Genomic DNA, 25,909 nt, shown 5'->3' on the forward strand with positions numbered 1-25,909 from the left:
GCAAACCATAAATTCATCTGAATATAAATGTATGCACATGTTTCCAATGAGTTATGTATCAATTATCACAAACAGCAATGAGGACCTCAGAGCTATGTTAGAAAACTGGACAGCTGAAATTTATTCTAACAATCTTATTGGCTCACAACAGAACACATCCATTTCAGATCCGTGTCACAAACTCCAAAAGACCAGGGGAGCAGGAGTGACAAAGGCCAGGGTGGTGGACACAGGGTCAGTACACAGGTGACAGAAACACAGCTCTTGAAGGAACTAAAACCAGGTATGTTATTACAGCTAAGAACAAGGAAAAGCCCATCTATGGCTTTTAAAGAAACTTTTCTGCCAGTACCGTGCACATCTACAGAGAGATGCGAGACAAGCCAGCTGACTGAAAGAACACAGCTACACTTCTGGATCGTCTCACCGGCAAATGGCCGACCCTCTCCACAGAGCACTCAAAGTGGGGTTAGCGCAGTCCAGAAGCTCAGTGTTGGATTTGCAAATACAGTTTATTTTACAGAAATTCAACATTATAAACAGCAGGCACCTCCCCCCGCCCGCCCCTCCCCCCACCCGCCCCGGGCACAGACCGTGCTACGCAAGAGCGAGCAGTGACTCAGCCGCTGCTTTGGGTGAGAGCTCAGCGATGGAGGACGCCTGCACGAGTGCTGCCTGCCCTGCGCACACACACGCCAGCCCAATGCACAGGCCACCAGAGTCCGCCTGGGCCCAGCCTCGGCTGGGACAGTTACATGGATCCGGCCCAGTTCTCCAATTCCTTCATGTCGTCGTCTTCCTCTTCCTTCTTCTTGGCTGTTGACACAGAAAAGATGCTTTTTGAAGCCTTGCTTGGAGCTGGAGGCATGCTCCACTATGAACACACACACACACACACACACACACACACACACACACACACAGACACACACACACACACAGACACACACACACACACACAGAGCCCTGTCTTGTAGCCAGCTAAGGCCTACATGTTGCTATGCAAATTCAGTAAACCAGCACACCTTCCACACAACTCCCTTCAGCCCTCAGCAGGGGTCACTCAGCTCTAAAGCACCCAGGGTTGGGGAGACAGACAGGAGCATCCCTCCCAAGAGATGCAATCCCCCGCCAAGACAATTTCACTTGGAGTTGCTCAAGCCAGGCTTTGCTAGACTGCCTTGACAGAGGAACAGTCGCTGTCAACTCTCCCACCGGGGGTGGGGGACACGCCCCCTCACGCCCCGCTCATAGCCTGCAGGACCCCCCCCCCCATTGTCAGTTTTGACTTCTGGGAGCTTTGTGTGGAACATCTCTGTGAGGGAAGAGGAGGAAATGCAGGCAAGGAAGTGATGGTTTTACACAACCAGCTAGAGCGGGTTCCTTCCCTGAGAGCAAACAGCATGGGGTCGGCTGGGGCAAGACTTAAGTTCTCAGAGCACATGCCCAGAACACTCCTGGAAAAACCATTCCAGAACAGAGGCTTTTTTTTTTCCTTTTTCAATCTTTTTAAAATTAAAAAACAATTACATCGGTTCCCCTGTCTCTCCTCTCTCTAATCCTTTTCACTTCCCTCACTGGAATGGAGGCTCTTAGTTCCCACTCCAGACTCCACACGGGACATGTAGCAATGCCTGCAGACACTGCAGCCAGTGCACCTGGGTGGCAGTGGCCACTGCTGGCAGTGAGTGGGGTTATGCTACACAGCAACCACACTGCTACCCACAGAACTATCTGGCTATGTTACAGTGCTGAGGTTAGGAATCCTGTTCTGGAGAAAACCAGGGAAAGACACACAACACTGGCACGGTGGCCATCACAGCCAGGCTCTTTGGCTTAGAACCCAAACCAAGTCAACTGACCATGAGATCACTCCCGTCACATGGCACCACGGTGTGTCCTGACTCTGGGCATACTCACCGGGTTTGGATGGTAGGGCTACAGAGGGGACATTTGGTAGAGGGACTGTTTCAGGTCCACTGATCTCCAACAAATTCTTGTCTAGCTCCTCTTGTTCAAGTTCCTCCAACTCTGCCATGAGCTCATCCTGCAAAAGAAAGTGTGCTGAGACTCCCCCTGCAGCCACGCCTCCCCTTGATGCCCAGTAAACCTGAGGGGATCATTGGTGTGCATACACATCTGGGGTCCTGTCTGTAAGCTTCTTGGGAGGATGGACTGTATCTTTTCTTTCACTCCTTTTCAAGAGAAATTCAGGTGCTAAACCCAGGACCACGCATATGCCAGGTACATGTTTCACCACTGAGCTATGTGCTGAGGCTTGTTTACTTTTGAACACTCTGAGACAGATTCTGTAAACTGCCCCAGCCAGCCTCACGCTGCTCTGTGGTTCGGGCGGCTTACTGTCCTCCTGCCCCAGACTCCTGAGGTGCTAGATTAGAAGCCGGATCTGATAAACCATCAGCTCAGCACCGCTCCTTTCTTGTTTGTCTTTGAGATTTTAAGTGTCTAGGTGCTTTGCTGGCATTTGTGTCTGTGCACCATGTGTGTGCAATGCCTCGAACAGACGGCATCAGATCCCCAGGCCTGGAGCTACAGTGAGTTGCTGGCCACCAAGTGGGCACTCACACCCTCTTCTAGCCTCCAGGAAAACCGGGCATGCAAACTGTACAGATACACACGCAGGCTAAACAGCCATAAACATAAAATAAGAAATACCTGGTCCCCCCCCCTTAAAGACAGGCCTCAGTGTCATTGTGAATGCCCTGGAACTCTCTGTGTAGACCACTTTGGCCTCTGCTTCCTGAGTGCTAGGATTATGTGGCACCATGCCGAGCATAAAATACATCAATAACGTTTTTGTTTTAAAATTCAGATTCAGGCCTGGTGGTGGTGGCATATGCCTTGGGAGGCAGAGGCAGGCATATGTCTATAAGTTAGAGGTCAACCTGGTCAAGAGTGAATTCCAGGACAGCCAGAGCTACACAAAGAAACCTTGGATCAAAAAACCTAAACAAACAAATCCAGAACCCAAGGATGTACATACTGTGCCCTGTTGGTACCTGAGCCCAAAATCTGTCACCCAGAGACACAGGTGACCTTCCTGGAGCCACTCACCTCGTCAAACTCTTCTCCAAAGCCCACAGGTTTGGAGATAGCTGTGGAAATCTCCTCTGCAAGTTCTTGCTGGTCAGCAATGTCCTGCATTAACTCATCCACTTTATCAATGTCCCTTAAAACAAAAGGAACAAGTTATCATATTACCTAGGACTGGTCTGAGCCCAGAGCAAACCCCATTGCATACCATCTGCTTCTCAGCACACAGTCTCTAGGAAACTGCCCGTTATTACTGCCTTCCTCCTTCCCTCTAAAACTGGGACTCAAGAGCTGGTGAGAGAACTCAGCCAGTTATGTGTCTGCCATGCAAACCTGGTGACCGGTTCTTACTCCAGAGCCCACATACAGGTGGAAGGAAAGAACTGACTCTACAGCGTTGTCCTCTGACCCCCTACCCCACATCCACAAAGGTGTGGGCATACACACTCAAAATATGTAACACTGAGAATCAAAGACTCAAGCAGATAAAAGTGTCCTTGGCCATACTTAGTCCAACACCTAAGGAAGCCAGGCTTAGCAGCCCAGTAGAGTCAAAGACACCCCCCCCACACACACCAGGATTTGTAAACATCAAGTAAGACCACAGGACTTTTAACTACTTCACCAAGACCTCGTCTTCAACTCCCAAAGCAACTCTGAACAGGAGTGCAAACCAGAAAACACAGTCGAGTCACCTGAACAGCACCTCTATTAGGTCCCAAAGGCAAGGCAAACGTGAAGTTTTATACACTGTGCCACACACAGTTATTCAGGGTGGTCTGTTTACTTCAAAACATACTCACTCTTACTATTGGTGTTAAATGTCTGAGAAAACAGAACTAAGCAGCACATCCCACGCCTCACTTCTGGGGGCAGTGCTCCTACACCTCCTGTTTCTAGAGCAAATAGCATTTTAGCATGGTTCACAGTGACTGTTAACACTCACACACTCACTCTGCTGTGGAGCAGAGCAGCTCCAGGAAGCATGTAAACCAAGGGCAATGGCCACAGGTCAGCCGGAGGCTGCATTCTGTAGATCCCTGTACCAGAGCAGGGCTGAGCAGCCAAAGCAGCAAGTGCTCCTCTGTGCCAGCTGAAGTGTCAAAAAAAAACTTAAAATAAGTGCAGTTTTTCAAAGAAAGACCCTGCCATTTACCACCAGAGCCAGGCTGGGTGGCTAGTTCTCAGGCCAGCTGCATGAGGAGCAACTGTCCACAGGGAAGGAAGAACTGTGGAGTGCAGGAGCAAAGCACAGCCACAGCCCAGGAGTCGGGAGAGGCAAAAAACCATCCTCAGAGCAGACTAAGAACAGAGACAAAGCCCTGGGAGGAAGCACACACGCCAGGGCCCAGTCCTGTCCACACTCAGAACACAGCACAGGTGGCTTCCCTCTCTGCTCTGATGAACAGAGGTGGCTGAGAAGACCTCTAAGGACATTCCCAACTTGAAACTGCCTATCACAATAACCTAGAACCAGGTGAAACAAGACAACTCCCCTTTCCTTTCCCAAACTCTGTATGGAAATAAAGATGGCAGACACAGTCCACTCAAGCTCCAAAGAGGATGACAACTACAACATGGCCTAAGCAACAATCCCCTCCAGACACCTCTCCCCAGCAGTGGCACATACATGTTGTCGTGGGCAGCCTTCATGGCCTTGGCGGCATAGCCCATGTTCTTGAGCACCTCTGTGTTGGTGTTGGCATTCTCTAGGGCCTCCCGCTGGAACTCAATGGTTGACAGGGTGCCATCAATCTGTGCTAGCTGCTTCTCATATCTCTTCTTGCGCTTCAGAGCCTGCAGGGCCGCTAGAGGGAAGAAGCAGACTTGAGTGCATGGTGCGGCATGATGTTAGAGAGGAAGCGGAGCCCTGCACACACCTCAGCCGTAGCCTCCTCTGTAAGATGGCTAATGACATCTACCCAGAAGCACATCCAATTTTCTAAGAAACTGCACAAAGTTCACACACCTCACAACACAGACGAGAAAAAGCACACAAACACAAGTTTAAATTCTCTGGCAACCACATCAGCTGCAAAAATCAAAGTACGGACAGGTCCTCAGAATAAGACCATATTCTGGGGTCAAACTACAGCTCAAAGACAGAGACGAGAGGCTTAGCTTCCTGGCTACGTTCACTGTGAGGAGTGAACAGGCCTAGCACACAGAGCGGCCTAGCACATTAGTAAAGTAGGTATCGCATCCAAACAACCCTGCTAACTCTAATTATTATAAAACAACACTCCATAGCAACTAAATGACAAAAGTGACAAATGACAGTAGCAATGTAGATGAGTTTGGGTTAAAATGCTGTGCCATACAAAGGCCAGCAATTATGTAAATTGTCCATGCTCTGAGAGTCAGGTGCGACAGAGCACAGTACAAACACAGTGCGTTCTGTCTGGAAGTTAAATGAACAAAACCAGAAAGCCACATGCTTAGAGATGGCCAGACACCATTCTCTCTAACAGGAAACACATAAACACAACTGAAGATGGGGCCATGAACAAGTCTGGAGTCTGACCACTGGGTCAGATCGATGGTATCTGCTTCCTGAGCTCTCAACCTGTATAGAAATAGATCACTTTGTTAGGATAGATCCAGTCAGGACAAGCGACTCAATAATCTGTGGCAAAGCTAGAACCTCTGTATGTTACACAGGTTAACACATTCCTTCCGCTTCCAGGTGTGTACCTGACAGCCGGCAGGACACATGCTTCACAGGATAGCTATGGACACCACACAGAACTGTAAAGTTACTTGAAACACTGTAAGATTACTTTGTTTATTGGTAATGCAGTTGTTCATTTCTCCACTGAGAGCTTTGTGGATAACAGCATTGTGTCCTAATGGCTGAAGGTTGAAGACACGTGACTGTTAGCCTAGGCATCTGTCCTAAGAACACCTTGCCAAGAACAATGGTTTGGCCTCAGGAAAAAAAAATTTGTTTGTTTTGTTTTTGTTGTTGTTATTTTGTTTTTTGAGACTGTTTTTTTCTGTGTTGGCCTTGAACCCAAAAACCCAACTGCCTGTAAAAACCCAACTGCCTGTAACTCTGCCTCCTGCGTGCTGGGATTAAAAGTATGTGCTATCCTGCCCAGCATAATTAGGTCTTTGAACGAGAGGATTTAAATTAAGTCTGAGGACATAATCCAGTGGCAGAGCATGCACGAGACCCCGTGCTCAACCCCGAGACCTCAGAAAAGCCAACTCCCTCAGCAGAGAAATAGAACAGTGATTCTCAGTCACGTACCAGACACCCTGCATGTCAGACGTTACATTACAACTCATAACAGTAGCGAAAATTTGTTATGAAGCAGCTTCAAAATCATTTTCTGGTTGGGGGTCACCAAGCACAAGGAACTGAATTAGCGCCGCAGCATTAGGTAGGTTGCGAACCGCTACACTCAGAACTTGAAATAAACAAGAAGAGCAAACACACTGCCCCTCATTAAAGTCTGAAAAGCTACTGGATCTGCTCAGAGTAACTGAAAGGGCTGACCCAGCACTTGCTGAGCACTGTCACGTGTGTGCTCTGTAAGTGCCTCAAAACAACATGACAAAATTTCAGCAGATGAGGAAACTGAAGTTCAAAGCAGTTCTGCCCCTCAGCCCAGGATATCCAGGCAGAAATCCCCAGAAAGGTACTTATACAGAGTGTGGGGTCCAAAGCCAATGCTAGGCCACTCTATATCTCCCGCTTGATTTAAAACAACAGGCTCTTGCCCTGGAGGGAGTCACCCAACCCAGAAAGAACTGTCCAAGTTGAATAAATCCAACCACTTTTGCTTAAAAACTTCTATCTACCCTCAGGGTCCTGCCTAGGTAAGGGATGGATTTCCTCCATAAGTGTAGTCCTGGGAACCCTAGTATCTGGCTGGAACTGCCATCTTCAATAACCATACCAGCAAGAAGTTCCCGAGAGAGGTCCTTAAGCTATTATGACTAGCTAGGGATACTTCACTTGTGAGAGAAACCCCCACCCAGTCATCCAATGATGTCAAGTCTTCCTTCCGGCCTCAGGCCAAGCTTCACGTCTCACAGGGCTCCTTTCTCAGACCCTCCCTAGCGACCCCCAAACTCAGGGCTCAGATGAGAACAGAACTTATCTACAAAAGGGTCAGGAATGAAGCTCCATGTAGAGTACCTGTTTAATCTCTAGTACCAAGGGATAGACAAATGAGCACAGGGACAGATGGACAGAAGATGGACAGGAATGCAGGCACACGAAGTTACATAGCATCTTGTGGCTGCTTGTGTGGTAGTCATTTCCTTATGATACTCCCCCAGCACCCTGTCATGTTGTAGAAACTCCAGATCCCAGCCTAAAAGGAAGACTTGGGGGCCAAAAAGGGAAAACACTCTCCAGGGTCATCTTCTGTTATGTGCAGAGGGGACAGCTCAGCCACTCTGAACTCTTGCCTACTGTTTGCCAATACCCCAAACTCAAATATGACTTCAAATAACTTCCAGATGGTTCTAGCCATCTTTGCAGACCAACAACTAACACAAGGACTGGCATGCAGTTAGTTAATATATGCCAGGTTGAATCTTTAATTCCACGTATTTTATTGTGTTTTCATATACAATTGGCCCTTCCTAAAACATAATTCAAGGTGTACTAAATGCATTTTTTATAATGATACTGTCCACTTATAATGAGCTTATCAGTGTAACTGGAGGAACATATATATATGTTCTATGTAGGAATCTTCCAGTAAACTACACCTCTCCTGGTCTTCTTGGTTCATGCAACAGAATCTCTTGCAAGCCCCTCACTATAAGGTAAGCATGCAAACCTAAGGGAAGGTCCCCAGCAAACACCCTGGCCTCCAGGTCACCCTGCTTTTGCAGGCTTATACAGCTCAGCCCAGAAAGCAGTGGTTTCCCAGGCTGGTGGATGGCAGAAACTGTGGGGTTTTTTCTTCCTACCCCATCTAACTTCTATATTTTTCAATTACCTAACAGCTATGGAAAGAAGGGGTAGAAACACCAATTGTTTCGCAAATAAAGCAATCCATTTGGTTAGCACTGGCCCACAAGAACATGTGAGCACAGGTATCACACACACTTCACTTCCTAACTTCCTATACCTTACATGTGTGGGAAGCTGCAGTGGAGGAGAACCTGGGGGAACCTGGTGTTCCATGGGCCAAATGACACACTTCTTTCTGAACACTGTCCAAGTAAAACTTCCTTCATTCCAGCTGGATATCTACTGGAGGGAAGGAGTTTGAGACAATTTATACTATAGTTCAGGCTGGCTTGGAATTCACTCAATAATCCAGGTTGGTCCTGACTCTCAGCAATCACCCGTCTCAGCCTCTCAGGTGTTAGAATTGTAGGTATGAGCCACCATACCCAGTTCTAACCAGATTTCCAACCAGACTTGCTTTTCTAAGTAGCCAAAGTCCACAGAGCCAAACCCAGTATTTACATAAATAAATGCAAACTGGCTTGTAATGGCTTGCCAACCTCCCCAAATTCTGGATGGCTGGATTAAAGAAACAAGTTGTGGAGGCTAAGGAACAGCTGTTCATCAAAGCCAAGTCTTCAGAGAAGAAGCATCCAGAGAAGCCCATCTTCTGATATTGAACTCAGGGTCATATAAACACACTGGTTCTAATATCCTAAATCTAACCCTACTAACAGAAGTTTAAGAGGCTGCTTTTAGATGAGAAAAAAAGTCTGTGAAATCTCCATATTTAATTATGCCTTTGCCAGTTCCAAGAGAGTAATTACAGCAGCAATTACAGAATCTAATAACTAGCTTTATTGGCTCTGAAAGCTGAAGCAAAAGCAACTGCAACCATGTTGAAATAAACATTGGTCTCCAGACAGCTGCTTCATTAGACCCCTCTGACAGCTATTTAAAGACAGCATACAAGAGATACCCTAAGAAGCAGAGCTGGTGGAGAAACCTCTTCTACAAGGCGTTCGGTGGTGATAACGGTGGACCTGTTAGTTCAGTACAGCTAGAGGGGACTTCCTTTCTTCTAGGCCAAGGTCAACTAACTCCATACATCCTGCTGGGATGACTCCACAGCCCAAAGCATCAACAGATGAGGAGAAAGCATGCTTACACACGCCCTACGGGCTGAGAGCCTCAGCATGGAAAAGGAAGGTCATATAATAGACGAAGTGTCTGCAAAAGTCAGATCGACAGTACCCAGTGGACATAAGATGTGGTGGGGGAGGGGAGTATGCACTTCTTTCCCAATCAGCACGACCACAGAGAAAACACCAGCACACTCCAGAAGGTATTTCCCCAGAAATGCAGTGAGGCAAAACCAGCTAAGAAGGCTTGCTTCATCTACTCTAACCACCTTCCAATGGTCCCTGCCTCACTGAGCTGAGAAGGAAGATTTTCAGAGAACCAGAAGACCACAACTAGGTATCAAGCCACTGGCCATACTGAATGCAGGGCAGGGGCGCATCCATCATCTGTCCTATGTCTGAGAACAAGACAAGACACAAAAGTCAAAATCACTTCTATTAGCTATCAGAGGGTGTTGATCCCCTGGAGCTAGAGGTGCAGTGGTGTGATGCCCAGTGTGAGTCACTGCTGGGAACTGAGCTCTAGTTGGCTGCAAGAACAGCGCTCTAAACTGTGGGGACCATCCCCAGCTCCCCTCACCTCATTCCTAAATTTTGCCCTTTGCAAATCTTATTTAAGATTTCTGCTGATCCATGGAAGAACTGAAAACTGACACCGTTTGCTGTCCTCAGTCCTCAGTTAGAAGAAAGAGAGGCCAGTCATGGTGGCTTACAAATGTAATCCCAGGCTAGCCTGGGCAACAGAAAAGCCCCATTTTAAGAAAACAAATCAGAAAAAAAACAAAGAGTTCTCATTTGACCAAGGTCAAGGGTATTTTGTCTGAGTGGCTGCTTCAGTTCCGCCAGGCTGGATGTAGTGCACTTCTCACTCCTCCCCTGCATGAAGGCAGCAGGACCACCTTGGGCTGGGTCCAGTGAGAGGGAGATTGATCAGCAGGCAACAAGCCTGATGGTCTGAGTTAGATCCCTATGATCCACATGGTGGAAAGACAGAAATTCTTTCCTACAAGTTACCTCCCTCTCTCTGATAAGAGTAATAATAACCTTTTTTTTTTTTTAATTTCAGAAGTCAAAATGTACCTTTAAAGCCCAGACAGACTGCTTTGTTTCGGACTCACCTGCAGACTGCCAGTTTCACTCAACAGCCGTGGAATGATATCCTGATATCGCTGCATTTACTCCCACACAGCTGGGGAGTCCAGGCCAGAAGCACAGGCACATTTTTCCAAGCAGCCTCATTCTCATGATGTATCTCCCTGCTCCCCTAATTTGCTCTCCGTGGCCTGGAGCTAATGCACTCCATTTAGAGATGGTAAAATAAGTACTTGTGTATGACCAGGAAATGGGAGTCCAAACCCTGCTGACTTCACCAGCAAACACACAGGGAGTATAGTACTCTCTGCAAAGGAGATTCTAGAGGGAAAAAAGCCTCTTATCTGTTTAACACAGACAAAGAGGAAAGAAATAAGCCTCACAATTAACGACATTACAGAATGCTGAACCACCCAGAGGCACTGAAACAGCACATGGTGTGTTCTGTGTAAAACTGCATGAAACACCTGCATGGTCTAGCAAACAGGATCTGCAGGGTTACAGCATGGTCAAACAGTGGTTTAGGGAGTCCAGGTGGCCAGCTTCCTAATCCAGCTCCACCATTATCATACTGAGCCCACTGCTTAACCTCACTATCCTCCCGGGAACACCACCAATCTCGAGAGGTAAGTGTGCGGGTCAAAATTAGGTATATGTGTGACATGCTGAGCACAGAGTCTGACGTGCAGTAAGTGCTCAGAAAATGTCTGTCACTGGCATATGTAACTGCAGAATTTCTGGTCAGAGCCTATTTTAAAAGGAAAACATAACCATCAGCCCCAAGATTTAAAAAATCCAAACAGTGAACATGTACCACACAGATACACACATGTCAATATTTATAAAGCATAGCTTGGACCTGAGGAGTAGTAGTGCAGGTGTTTAACCACAGCTCCGGGGAGGCAACGGCAGGTGGATCTGAGTCCAAGGCTAGCCTGGTCTACAGAGTGAGTTCCAGGACAGCCAGGGCTACACAGAGAAACCTTGGTCTTGAAAAACAAAACACAGATAAATCTTATAGCTTGGGAAAAGACAAGTGCTTTCTGCATGAGTCGCTGGGCTCTGACCCCAGCAAGCACATAAAACACCAAGTAGGTGACCTGTGACCCTTGTGCTGGGGAGATGAAGGCAGGTGGTCTTTGGAGATCATGGCCAGGCAGCCTAGCTGAATCAGTGAGGACCCTGCCTCAAAAACTAAGGTAGAACTTAACTAAGGAAACCCAACACCGATCCCTGGCCTCCAAATACCTGTGCACACACACCAACACACATCTGCACCCACACATGTATCACATCAAAAGCATCTTATCACTCTTGCCAAGGTCTAAGCATTCCCAACCCCTGACTAAAGCCAATTAGCACTAGGTCATAAAAGATCATGGGGCTTACTACCAAAAGAATTCTGGCCCTGATGCTGAGCAAGAGGCAGGCAAAGTTACTACTAGAGCACTCTGAATGTGAGAGTGGTATTAATACTTCCATGGTCAGAGAGAAAGATACTCTCTTAAGAGAATGCTGGATGGATGGGGCATCCACTCCATACTGCTTACTTCTTTCTCCTCTTCTTTCCTTGCCTTGCCCAACACATTCTCCAGGATGACAGGTGTCATAATTAGCACTTTACATGTTTACTGACACTTTTGGGGAGTGGGGGAGGGGTTATTGGTCATCACCATCCTCTCATAGGTAGGCATTATTACTGCCTTACTTAACAGACTAGGATATTGAGGCACAAAGAGTTTATCACCTGTCCAAGGCACACACAGAGGCAGGAATACAGCTCACAGCCTAGTGTACACGATGTCCTGGGCTCTATCCCCAGAAACCAGGTGTAGTGGTGCAGACCTATAATCTGAGCCAGAGTCAGAAGGATTGGAAGTTCAAAGTCATCCTTGGCTACAGAGCTAGTCTGAGGCTTCCCGGGATACATGACACTTCATCTAAAAAAGATGGGCGGGGCTAGTGAGATGACTCAGCAGGTGAAGATGACAGAAGTTCAGCCTCTGAGACCCAGAGGGTAAAAGGAGACCCAATTCCTATACGTCGACCTCTGACCTCTACCAGCACATTGGCATGTGAGTGCCCATGTGCACAAACACAAAAATCAGTGTCATCTTAAAAAACAAAACAAAACAAAAGGTAGCGGACCAAAATCAGGCTGCCTGTCTCTCCATGGGAACAGCAGGCAGCTGGTCTGCTTCTGCCTGAGCCATCGCTTTGCCTTCTGCACCCAGACTCTGAAAGCTAGTTGTCTGGCACCAAGGCATCAGGGGAGGCTCTGTCTGCCCAGAAACTACCATCTGGCAACCCAAGACAGCAGGCAGTAAAATTCTCTGACTAGACAAAAAAAAAAAAAAAAGTACTTCTCAGTAGATTGGTTTAAAAAAAAATTGTATGCTAAAACCTAACACATTAGCATCTCCGAATAGGTTAGTGACCCTGAACCAGGCTAACAAGGAGCCTGGGGAAATGAAGGTGTCCTCCTGTGTGCCTCCGTATGCAGAGCCCACTTTTCTGTACAGCATGGAGGCAGTGGATGCTCAGCTAGGCTGGGTCTCATCTTTGTCTATCACTGTCCTCAGTTCTCTCACCCTTCCCAAGGGTCTAAACTGACCTCTGCTCTGGGAGGCCAAAGCTCTTGGGAAAAACTTTGTTCTCAAACTGCCACTTTTCCCCATGTCAGTTCTCACTGGGATTCCTTCAACTCTGAAGCCACAGACCCAGTGGTTTGTTAAGGGACAGTGGGTCCGGCCATCCTGTCTACGGGGAGGTAGCAAAGACAATAAATGGAGACTGCTCTAGACTGTGATAAGCAATGGCTAAAGACACAAGAAAGGAGAGGCTGAGGGAAATCACCCACCAAAGGAAAGGGTTCAGAGGCCAACGTGGTAGACACCTCCTACTCCTGGTAAGGTGGTTATTGTCTTTACATGGCTCTGCTACATCAGGGTTCTGTCTGGGCAGGAAGAAGTAGGGCTTTTTGTTGTTGTTTTTGTGTTTGGGGACATGCATGTGCTAGACAAGTACTCTCCACTGAACCACATCCCTGATCCAGACACAGCAGGCAACCCAGAAGTAGCCTTGATAATATCTAGGACAGGACAGAGGACAGGTCTTAGGAGAGAAAAAGCCCATCCCTGACTACTGAGAATCTATCTACCTAAAGCCAAGGGCTGCTCCTTTACCAGCCACACTGAACTCCACTTACACAACTCTTGGACGTTTAAACTGAGAACCTGTAGAGCCCACGCACAGGTCTCATCTGCTCCATGCCTTCATTAAAATGTGTCAAAGCCAGATGCAGTGATACAAAGCTGTTCTCTTACCACTCATGAGGCTGAGGGAGGAAGATTTTTGACTTGAAGGCCAGTGTGAACTTCAAAAGTGAAACCCATTCAGTCTAAGGAAGGAAAACAAATTCATAAAAGTAAACAGACAAATGCTTGCCAGGCAGCACACCCCTGTAAGCACTTGGGAGGGGAAGCAGTAAGACCAGAAGTTCAAGGTCACCTCCAACTACACAGGTTACATGAGTCCCTGTCTTTTAAAAAACAAAAATTATCTTTACATATTTTACCCCAAAATTCACATTTGGGGCTTCCTCTGCAAATATCTGGCAACATGGAGCCCACTCTGCAGCCTGGCACCAATCCATTAGAGCTCAGTAGCAGCCAGCATTTACTTTTCCAGCTATCCATCTCTGATTACTTTGTGACACGGCCTCACTACACATCAGTTTCCAGCCTTGAATTCTTGCCGCCCTTGCCTCAGAGCCCTTTGAACACTGGGATTAGCAGTGTGCACTCTCCGTGCCCAGGTTTGGAAGAGCCCTGCACTTCCCAGTTCATGATAGCTCATCGGCTTGCTGACAATTCCCAACATTTAGCTTTCCTCCTCCTATGTCCAACACCTTGCTAGAGGCTAGAGCATTAAAGGCGACAGACAAGCAGAATCTAGGTACAGTGTTCTGAGTAGACAACACTCTCTCTGATCCCTGAGGGACACTTGGCTCCCGACAGCACCTGCAACACACCCTGTGGTCCTGTATTTGGCATTTAGCGCCAATTGTGCCATCACCAAAATATGGCACTAGTAAGACCCCCCCCTCCCATCTCACAGCCTCCCCAGGAGAGGCACAGGAGTGGAGAACAGATTCTTCCTGAGTCTTCCTCAGACTTAGTGATTAGGAGTTCACAGAGTTTTGAGATTCTCCTGATAGATGTGCATCATCCTGAAATGTAATTAAAACCCACACACCCCACTTCCTGATTACATCTCATAATCCCATGGGAGGTGTTAGCAGCCTCTCCTCTTGACTGGCTTCACAACCTGTGTCTGGAAAGGTCAGAGACTCCAGCTGGCTAGAGGAAGTCAGCACACAGATGCCTCCTACTGACTCCTCACACTTCCAACAGGACCTCCCTAACCCCTCCCCTGCCCAGGGGGACTCTAGCCACCCCTTTCTTTGCTCTTTACTCTCCACGTGCTGGTAACTGAACCCAGTGCCTCATACAGAAATACATGTTCTAGCACCAAGCTTTATCTCCATTCCTAGCCATTTCTTTTTAACTTTAAGGAGTTTTCAAACAGCCTAGAACAACCTTGAACTCCCCTCCTGCTTAACCGGAGTGCTGGATTACAGCCAGACAAACTCCCACTGCGGGGTGTTCTAAGAAAAGCCCTCAACAGAGTTCAGGCGGCCTTCTTCTCAGACTCCTGAGTACTGGTATCACTCATATCTAACAGAACTTAAAAGGACAGACAGTTCCCAAGAAAAGACTTCTACAGGAATACAGAAATATAGTGTCCAACAAAGAAAAGTTTACACTCGTGCTTCAACCAAAAGTTTCTGGTTATGTACAAAAGATGGGCCATACACATAATGTAAAGAGAAAACTCAACAACTTAAAGAATGCAGCACACGCACAGACTCCAGGACTGGAGGGACTTTTGTTTTGAGGTTGGGTGTTTTTTATTTTTAATTATTTCTTTATTTTTACGTATTTGTGTGTGTGTGTGTGTTTGTGTGTGTGTGTGTGTGTGTGTGTGTGTGTGTGTGTGTTTGTGCATGTGCACCATGGCATGCAGGAGTCTGCAAAGGTCAGAAGGGGGCATCAGATCTCTTAGAATTAAAGTCACAGACAGGTATGACATGCCATATGGCTGCTGAGAACTGAACCTGGGTCCTAGGCCAAAGTGTCCTTGAATGCTGAGCCATCTCTCCAGCCTCTGGGTCTTAGAGAGCCCAGGCAACCTTCAAACTCACCATGTAGCTAAGGATGACCTTGAACTTGTGCTCTTCCTGCATCTACCTCCTGTGTGCTAACTAGGATTACAGGTGGATCATAGGCAGACCCACTATATCTAGTTTATGTATGTAATTCTGAGGAACTACCTCAGCCTTTCTGCATTTGAAGCAATCACCCTGACAACCAAGATATACCCACACCCAGGACACTAAGATAACCATCATAATCCAGTCTTACTTATAATCCTAGCACTTGGGAAGCTGAGACAGAAGGATTGCTTCCAGTTTAAGTAGACTATGCTATATCATTAAGTAGCAGGCCAGCAGACAGGGTTAGACAACAAGACCCTGTCTCAACAACCACAGACTGGTTACCTATGCTCTATGTTCAGACATTAGTGACAATGTATTTCTAACCAAACTGAGCTACTAGAGATTTAAACTATTAGACGGGACTACACGAGGATCCATACTGCAGGAGAGACTGGTAAACGTTAATACACAGCAGCAAAAAACCTGGTACTAGATAAAAACACTTTAAAAAAAGAATGATCTAAGCACACATGTGCACGCTCTCGAGCACACACACACACCTATCTCAAAGCATAAAAAATAAAAGTGCACAAAACAGAGATAAGAAAACAAAATCTTTAAAGCAGCCAGAAAAACAAACAAACACGACACAAATTCCTCACAGAAAACAAGTTACAGGTAAGAGGATCTAGAATAATCGTTGTCTTAGTTCCGACTGCAGAGAGAAAATACCACAACCACCACAGCAAGCAAAGCTAAGAGTCTGGTGGCTGAGCCAGGTAGCACACAACTTTAATCCCAGTACTTGGCAGGCAGAGCCAGCTGGAGCTCTGTGAGTTCAAGGCCAGCCTGGTTTATAGAGCAAGTTTCAGTACTGCCAGGAATACACAGAAAATCTCTCTCAGAAAATCTCAGAAAATAAGGAAGCCAGCAAGCATGGTGCTCTTTCCCTTACAAGTCAGCCCCAGGCTAGCCGTCCTGAGCCGGGTGACTAGCCTGGACTGGGACAGAAACAGGCCGTGGTTTCCGTTCTCAGGCTGAGATGTACTGTTTCTTTTCCAACTGGCTTTTCTTCCTCTGCTTCCAGCTGAATCCATGCCAACACAAGCCCCCTTCTGCCTGAGCAAGCATGAGAGCGCCCTGGAAACTGGGATAGCAACAGAGCAGAGCGCTGGAGGCTGGGGACTCTTGTGTGGAAGTAGGGAAAGAGGAAAATCAGCAGAAAACGCTTCTAGTCTGTCCAACTGTCAGAGGGGTGGAGCAAGAGACCAAACTAGCCTGTTCTTTCTGAGTCACCCAGTCATGGGAGAGGGGCTGCAGGGACAGACACATTCCTCTGTCGAAGTGCCAGGGAAAAGCAAGCGCTCAGAGACAAACACTCATGCATAGGAAGTTGAAGCCCTGGGCTTGGAGCTCAGAAGATCATGAGTGGTAACCACTGAAAGAGGGAGCCTAGGGCCGAACCCCGGTCTCCTGCTTTCCCTACATGCCCTGCTTAAGCTAGGAATGAACACCTGAGAAGGGCAATATGCTGGGCCAGGAAACAGGAGAGATGAGATGGACCAGTTTCCTAAGAGCATACCCCTTAAAGCCCGATCCTTTGCAAAAAGCTTCCCTATCACAGGGTGGGGTAGGCCTGTTACCCACAAACCTCACAAGCTCCGGTTTGTACTGACTGACTAGTCATAAACACATGACCCCAGCAGCCAATCAGAATCCTCTTTGAGTTTTCTAACTGTGACCGGAGGTTTAGGAGGTAGGAGGAATTTCCAGGAACAAAACTATAAACTATACTGGCCAGCTAGACAAAGACTAGACTTATAAAGGAGTCAAGAGAATGGTAGTAACTGGCAGAAGACCAGCCCCACCCTGCCCTCTCCCACAGTCCTGCGAGTCCGTAAACCCTTTGTTGCAGAGTGACCAATGCCACAACCAGTAGTAAGAGTAGCAGTGGCCCTGTTTGCAATCCCAGTACTCTGGAGAAGGAAGCAGAAGATTCTTGATTCAAGACCATCCTCGGGAAATTCCAAGTCGGCCCGAGTTATTGAGCTCCAATCTCAAGGGAAAACCAAAACAACTGCACTTAGCCAGAGATGGTGCCTGAACTCCAGCTCAGTTTCTCTGACTCCAGAACCTCCTACCACTGCATCCCATTTTGAGAAGTGTCTTAGGGTTTTACTGCTGTGAAGAGACACCATGATTAAGGCAAGTCTTATAAATGACAACATTTAATTGAGGCTGGCTTACAGGTTCAGAAGTCCAGTCCATTATCATCAAGACAAAAGCATAGCAGCATCCAGGCAGGCATGGTGCAGGAGGAGCTGTGAGTTCTACACCTTCATCCGAAGGAAGCCAGGAACAGACTGAGCATCCTCAGGCAGCTAGGAGGAGAGTCTCCAAGCCCATCCCCAGTGACACACTTCCTCCCACAATGCCACAGCTTCTAATAGTGCCACTCCCTGGACCAAGCATATGCAAACCATCACAAGAAGCAACTCATTTTAAAAACAGGAAGGCCAAACATAAGTAAGAGTAAACACAGGGGACTGGAGAGATGGCTCATCTTGCTAAAATCACCATTCTTCCAAAGGATCTGGGTTCAATTCTTAGCACCTACATGGTGGCTGACATCCACCTGTAATTCCAGTTCTACTAGACCTGACACGCTCTTCTGACCTGCCTGGCCACCAGGCATGCACATGGTACACACGCATGCACGAAGGCAAAGTATCCATATACATAAAATAAAGTAAAAAATTCCAAAAAAAAAAAAAAAAAAGAGAGAGAGAGAGAGAGAGAGCAAACACAGGGACTGGAGAGATGGTTCTGACTGCACTCCCAGAGGACCCAAATCCAATTCCCAGGACCCACAGCTCCAGCTGTCTGGAACTCCAGTTCTAGAGGACCTGACTACCCTTACACAGACACACATGCAGGCAAAATGCCACAGCACATAACAATTTAAAAAAAAAAAAAAAAAAAGAGTAGCTATTTCCCTGCTGTCGACAAGTTGCTCAAAGGCGGGTGTGTTCAAGGTTCAGCAACACCCGCAACCCATCGCCATGGCCAAGGAAGGCATGGCTGCCGGAGGTGTGACGGATGTCCTCATCCACGATGGCCTAGCACGTGGCATACGGGAAGCTGCCAAAGCCTTAGACAAGCACGTAGCCCATCTCTGTGTGCTTGAGTCCAACTGTGATGAGCCCATGTATGTCAAGCTGGTGGAAGCACTTTGTGCCCAGCACCAGATCAACCTGATAAAGGTTGATGACAAAAAACTAGGGGAATGGATAGGCCTCTGTAACCTGGATCCGGAGGGGAAACCCTGCAAAGTGGTTGGTTGCAGTTTAATGGTTAAGGACTACGACACAGAGTCTCAGGCCAAGGATGTCATCAAGGAGTACTTCAAATGCAAGAAATGAATAAATAAAAATTTGGCTCAAAAAAGAAAAAAGAATAAACAGAGCAGTTTAACAGTGTAAGTGCACCTAATGTCACAGAGCTGAACATTTATTTAGTTCTTGCTAAAATGATGAGTTTTATCTTTTATGTTTTATACATTTTTCCACATTAAAACACAGAGTTGGTGGCTGGAGATGTGGCTCAGTTGACAGATTATTTGCCTAGAATTTGCAAATCTCTGGGTCCCATCCCAGCACTTCAAAAATCAAATGTGCTGGCAAATGCTTATAACCCAAGCCCTTGGGAAAGTGGAGGATCAGAAGCTCGCGTCCCGTGTTAGCCACAGTCCACGTTTGAGGCTGGAAAGCACTTGACTGGCATGAGCAAAGCCCTATGTTCACTCTCCAGCACTAAACCCAACAGCAGACTGGTCCTGAGCCCAGGTGGTCATCCCTGGAGACACAGCAGGTAAGATATGTCTTGTATGTGACATAACAAACCTGGAGGACAGACATCAACATGCACAGATTTACCAAAACCTGACATATTAGATGAAAATAATCTCTACTCCCTTGTGATTAAGCCACAGTCCAGTGGACTACAGAAAGAATGCAGGGCAGGAAGCTGATCGTGCACAGTGCATTCATTGCCCCTGCAATCTCAGCTCTTAGGAGGCGAAGACAGGAGATCACCATGGGCTCTAGGCAGCATACAAACAGGAGTGCTGAAGATACCGCTGTTAGAGTGCTTGCTTAGCACAATCAAATACTGGGTTCTGGCTCCTGGACCACATAAACTGAGCATTGTCTCAAAAAAAAAGGGGGTAGGACACGAGATGGCGCTGTGAGTAAAGACTAGTAATCTAAGTTCAATTTCCCCAGACCTATACAACTGAAAACAGACTGACTCCAGAGTTGTCCTTTGACCTCCACATATGGAATGTGGTGTGTGGCTATGTACATACACACATACACAACAATTTAATTGTTAAAAAATTAGGGGACAGAATAAAGATTAAAGGCAAAAGGGTTGGCTCAGTGGATAAAGTACTTGCCAGAAGCACAAAAATGTGAGTTTCAATCCCTGGAACCAATTTTAAAAAGCAGAGGAGGGTGACAACATACTTATAATCCCAGAGAGAAGTGGGAAAAGGGACTCCCTAGAGTTCCACATATATATTAATACATGTGCACATGCACACACATGCACATGTGCCAAAGAAAAGAAGGAAGGAAGGAAGGAAGGAAAGCAGGTTGCCTGCAGAGAAAAACACTGCCCCCAACAAAGCAAGACCAAAATAGTTGATCAGAAGTAAAAATGAGTGCTATGGGCTGACCTGTGTCTCCCTGTTCACAAACTGAGGCCCTAATCTCTGGCATGGCAGTACTTGGAGATGGAGCCTTTAAGAGGTGAGCAATTAGGGAGGCTAGCAGTCAAAATCCATCCCCACCATACCACCCAGCACTTCCAATCTCCAGAACTGTAAGAAAGCCACCTTCTGCTAATGCAAGATGAACCATGAAAATCCTCCAGCCATTTACAGTTTAATCTCACATGGTATGTCCATGGCTCCCTGGGCCTGCCTCTCAAATAACTGACAGTCTAGGTGTCTTCTTTGTCTGCCTTACCTCCTTAGCACTTGGCTATTCCTAGCTCCAAATTCTGGGAGATGTTGTGGTTTGAGTAGTTTGGCCTAGGGAGTAACACTATTTGGAGGTGTAGCTTTGGAGTAGGTGTGCCACTGTGGGCGTAGGCTTTAAGACCCTCTTCCTAGCTGCCTGAAAGCCAGAGCTCCTGTTTGTTTTTGGATGAAGATGTAGAACTCTCAGCTCTTTCTGCACCATGCCTGCCTGGACACTGCTGTGCTCCCACCTTGATGATAATGGACTGAACCTCTGAACCCGTAAGCCAGCCCCAATTAAATGTTTTTATAAGACTTGCCTTGGTCATGGTGTCTGCTCACAGCAGTAAACCCTAACTAAGACACCTGCCATGCTACCCACCCTCCTCCTCAATACCACTCTCTCCCAACTCATGACTTGAAGTCTGGTTCTGGCCACAAGTCTTAGTTCTGTCTGTAAAATGGGATAGGGGGTAAACTTAGATCTAAGAGTCAAGCGACATCCAGCCATAGGAGCCATCACCCTCTATCTACTGCCTACACATGTGCCTAGATAAGGCTGCAGCTTTCAGACAGTCCAGGCTACTGCCTCCCCTGATGCCACCTCAGCCTTTTAAAAACTAGGTCACCAGGAATCTAGTTTGGACATAGCCTTTACTCCCACCCTGTCAGCAGTTAAAACTTCCACTTACTTCAAAAAACTGAATCAGAAAAGTTGCTCTTGCCCCCCCCCCCCTTAAGAAAACTTTGTTTTAAATTATCCAAAGAAAGCAGAGACATTCAAGCCAAAATTATCTCAGATGTGTGGTCTCAGAGTCTGAAGACCCAGAGGAAAAAGAAGTCAGCTTCTGAGAGCCTGGGGCCAAAAGAAAACAGGCTGAATGTTGTTGTGCCTGCCTATTTTCTGGGGAGGGGGTTGTTGGGGGAAATAGAAGGAAAGATGGGTGGAGAAACACTATAGCTCTGAGACAGAACCTGCCCCTCAGAGCACCAGAGTGCAAAGAACCAGCTGGCAGGGGACTGCATGCATTTGGCGCACAGGCGTACATGCAGGCAAATACTCATAACTGTAAAAACAAACTTATTTTTTTATTTAAGGGGAAAAAAGAACCAGCTGAAGAGGCTGACCAGTGAAAGTTATCTACGAATAATGATAAGACTTGGGGGTGGGGTAATACCCATGTCTATACAAATTCCTAACTTACTCCTCATCCAGCAAGAGGTAACCCTTCTTGTAGAATCTCTCAGCCCTTCTGGATTCCTCCCTTGGACTGTAGTCACACCCCACAGGCTAGAAGTCTAAGACAACAGCCATTAATCATTTCTGAGCTCCCTATGACACCTAGCACCTTGCACTACAAGAGTTTGAGAAGCACCTGTCTGTATCCTTTTCCAAGTCCTAAGTGGCTGGCTAGGTCAAGACAGCTTTTAGGGGGACAGAGGTTTACTCTTTGGACTAATCTGCTTTACTCTAAGTAATACACATTTCAATTATAACACACGCACACAGTTGGAGAGAAGGCTTATAGAGGACCTGGGTTCAAATTCACAGCACCCACATGGCAGCTCACAACTGTCTGGTAACTCCTGTTCCAGGGGATCCATGACCCTCATACAAACACACATGCTGGCAAAAATACCAATGAACGTAAAATTTAAAAATTGATCATTTCCATAAACTAAAAAAGAAAATGACTATATACTGCTGTGCCAACTTTTCTCTTAGATCTCTAAATCCTCCCAAGTCCTACGTGAATTAAAAGGGAAAATGAGTCTGATCCTTTTCGTGGGAAAGAGTTGTGACAGATAGAAATCCAGTGCCTTCTCTGCCTTGTCAGAGTAGAAAAGTAGCAGCAGCAGCCCCTGGGTTTGTGATCCTCCCTCCACCCAGGCTGTGCCAGTCCACCAAACCACCCACAGCCACTTACAACTCCAAAGAAAACAAACCCCCAATAGCAACTGTTCCTTCCATCTCTTCTGTCAGCTGGCTTTCTGCAGCAACTTTATTTTGAAAACCATCCTGACAGGGTAGGGAACACAGTGCCACAGTGCTAGTCAGTCACAAAACATCAAAGCAGGAGAACTCACTGGAACAAAAAGAGGCACCGTGGGTTCATTCCTAGCGTGTCTGCAGTCAGCCATCACTGTTAACAAATCCCGGAGCCTCTTTAGGCCTGGGATATCCTCTGGTATGACAAGAATTCAAGTTCTCTGACTTTCCAAAGCTTCTTAGAAGACAAGAGTGTACTGTTCAAGTTAATACAAAGAGAGCCACTAAATAGACACTACTTGGGACTTGAGGTTTTAGGGTCTTAATTTAGAAGCAGAGGGTAAATGTCTTCTATATTAAGAGGCTTAGCTGCTCATAGTGGGGCCAGGACGAACACTGAACGCTGAGCCTTGGGAGAAAAGCCTACATCTCTTCCTGACACTCCCAGCATCCCCAGTAGAGATAGTGTCTCAATCACCACTCTATATTACAGTAGATTTAATTTAAAACACTCAAGGTAGGCCAGCCTTTAATAACAGGTCCCTGTCTCTGTTAACAGGAGACAAATCCTCTATACCCGATGACCCCGTGGTGGGTCAGAGAGGAAGTAAAATCCTGTCAAGAGATTTGATTCGTCCTAGTGCTTAACTGATCACTGTTGGCTTTTTGTTCGGTAAGACCTGAGGCTACTCAAACCAAAAGGAAATCTGTGTTTGATTCACCAAATGGCTAGCCAAAGAAAGCTTGGGAGCCAGAGGAAATTCCCTCCCAATCTGTGCTGTTGACTGGATCCAGGCTCAGGGGAGCAGCCGGACGCTGTTATCCAGCTCTAGCCTCTGAACTAGGGAATCAAAAAACTGGTTCAGCACCCGCTGCAAACAGCCTGTGGCTGCACTCGACTTTACAATGTGCAGGACCCAATTGTCAGCCAACAAAATGAAGCCAAACTGCTTGGAGCAAGTCCTGGCTCCCTGGAGTTACACTACCATGGCTCTTGTTGGGTCTGAGAATGGCAGAGCATGAAGGAGCCCCAGCACTCAATCCATCTTCCTTCATTGCTGAGAAAGTAAAGGCCCAACGATACATGGTATTAGAGCCAGAACCTGAGTGTACAGCATCTTGAGGCTCCAAGGCCTTTGTGATCAATACAGGAAGCACTCAAGGGCTGAAAACATAGGCTAGGATCCCAGGATTTTTTTGTGAATGAGATAAAAGTCTGGACTGAATTGGAAGTGTATCGTTTCAGAAAAAGAGGTTATTTCATCTAAGAGAAACAACTACCTCTGTCTTGGATCAAAAATAAACATACAAAAAATGTAATTTTAAACGGTTAGAAAGATGGCTTGGGGCTGGAGATGGCTCAGTGGTCAAAGCACTGACTACTCTTCCAGAGGTCCTGAGTTCAATTCCCAGCAACCACATGGTGTCATAACCATCTGTAATGAGATCTGATGTCCTCTTCTGGTGTCTGAAGACAGCTACAATGTACTTATATATAGTAAATAAATAAATCTAAAAAAGAAAGGAAAGAAAGAAGGAAGAAGGAAGGAAGGAAGGAAGGAAGGAAAGAAAGAAAGAAAGAAAGAAAAAGAAAGAAAGAAAAAGAAAAGAAAGAAAGAAAGAAAAAAAGAGAGGCAGAGAGACGGCTTAATAGCTAAGAGTACTTGCTGCTCCTACAAAGGACCAGACTCAGTTCTCAGCACCCACAAAGCAGGTCACACCCACCTGCAACACCAATTCCAGAGGATACAACACCTTGTTGGCCTCCATGACCACCAGGCATACACACAGTCCACACAGTTACATATATACATGTAGACAAGAACATATATGCGAAATAAGATGCGTGCTTTTTTTCATTTCTCCATATAGCCCTGGCTGTCCTGCTGTCCTGTCCTGACTTGCTCTATAGGCCAGGCCAGCCTCAAGCTCAAAGATCCACCTACCTCTGTCTCCCTGTTGGAATTAAAGGTGTCATCAGCCACTATCCTTTTTTTTTTTTTTTTTAAATTTACTTATTTATTTAGAGACAGGACTTCTCCATGTATTCTGGCTACCTAGAACTTCCTATGTAAATCAGGCTGGACTCAAAATCACAGATCTGCCTGCCTCTGCTTCTCAAGTGTTGAGACTAAAGGCATATACCGGCACACCTGGCTTTATTTTTACTATTTTTATTTATGTGTGTGTGTGTTATGTGTACACAGATACAGGTGAAGGAAATATTAGATTCCCCTGGAGATGAAGTTCAAGGAGGTTGTGAGCTGCCAAGTATTGGGAACTAGGTCTGGATTATCTTGAACAACAAACACTAAGTGCTCTTAAACCATAAGTGATTTCGCTGGTGGTAGTGCATAACCTTTAATGCCTGTGCTCAGGAGGCAGAAGCTAGTGATCTCTGAGTTTGAGGTCAGTCTGTTCTACAGATTTCTAGGACAGCTACACAGAGAAACAACAACAACCAAACCAAATAACAACAGCCAAACCAAACCACTAAGTGATTTCTAAGCCCTGAATTAAATAATTCTGAAGATCACAATGAACTGGATTAATGATCCAGGTAGGCTGAAAGTGAGCCACACAACACATACCTGGAAGCCATGAACCTGCTAGTTAAATGAAGTGTGCGTCAAGGCAGTGTAAGCAGCAAGGATTAGCCTGCTTACTTTGCGGTGTCACCAGAAATAACTTTAGAGTGGGGAAAAAGCTATTCTGCCTCTGTTCAGCTCTCTAGGATGTGCTGGGCACAAAACCAGGGCAAAGTCATGGGGAGTGGTAATGGCTGGGACTTCCCTTACAAGAAAACAAGCAGCTCCCACCCTATGCTCACAGGCAGTGATGGATAAAAAGCTACAGAGAGATAACTGCTGGCCCCCACACACTCTCTGGGTATAGAAAGTCCCTTCAGGGGCGCTGGAGAGTTGGCTCAGTGGTTAAGAACACTGACTGCTCTCCCAAAGGTCCTGAGTTCAATTCCCAGCAACCACATGGTGGCTCACAACTATCTGTAATGAGATCTGATGCCCTCTTCAGTCTGTCTGAAAACAGTGTACTCACATGAAATAAATTAAAAAATCAAAATAAATAAAAAAAAGAAAGTCCCTTCAGTATGTACCTCAACACAACACAAACCCAACACAATTCAAATCCCTGACTTATCACCTAGAACTTTCTGAGGCAGACTGTAGCCTGCCTTTCCAGGCTGTAACTCTTGTCACTCTCGCAGACATCTTCCATGGGACACATGGCAGGCATACGCTCATCCCTGCACTCTGGCTTCCACAAGCTATCATCTCTACCTGGAATGGTCCTACTCTTTAGCTTCTTCTACGCCCCATTCATCTACCAAGACCCAGCTCAGAAACACCCCTCAAATGCTTACTCCCTGGCATCCTCTGACTCCCAGTTTGAA

General features: G+C 46.5%; 1 protein-coding gene across 1 annotated transcript in view; it reads right to left on the reverse strand.

Annotated features, from left to right (window-relative positions):
• Nucleotides 1–579: 579 nt before the first annotated feature.
• CHMP4B (charged multivesicular body protein 4B) overlaps nucleotides 580–25,909 on the reverse strand; it is a 38,120-nt gene continuing 12,790 nt past the window's right edge. Inside the window, exons 2-5 of the mRNA XM_080925501.1 lie at nucleotides 4,685–4,862; nucleotides 3,076–3,190; nucleotides 1,921–2,047; nucleotides 580–816 (exon numbers count right to left, since the gene is read on the reverse strand). Coding sequence (XP_080781627.1) covers nucleotides 752–816; nucleotides 1,921–2,047; nucleotides 3,076–3,190; nucleotides 4,685–4,862 — 485 coding nt within the window. The 3' untranslated portion in view covers nucleotides 580–751. The remainder of the gene's footprint in view (nucleotides 817–1,920; nucleotides 2,048–3,075; nucleotides 3,191–4,684; nucleotides 4,863–25,909) is intronic.

This window comes from Micromys minutus (genome assembly GCF_963924665.1).
Source record: "Micromys minutus genome assembly, chromosome: 11".
Classification (NCBI taxonomy): domain Eukaryota; kingdom Metazoa; phylum Chordata; class Mammalia; order Rodentia; family Muridae; genus Micromys; species Micromys minutus.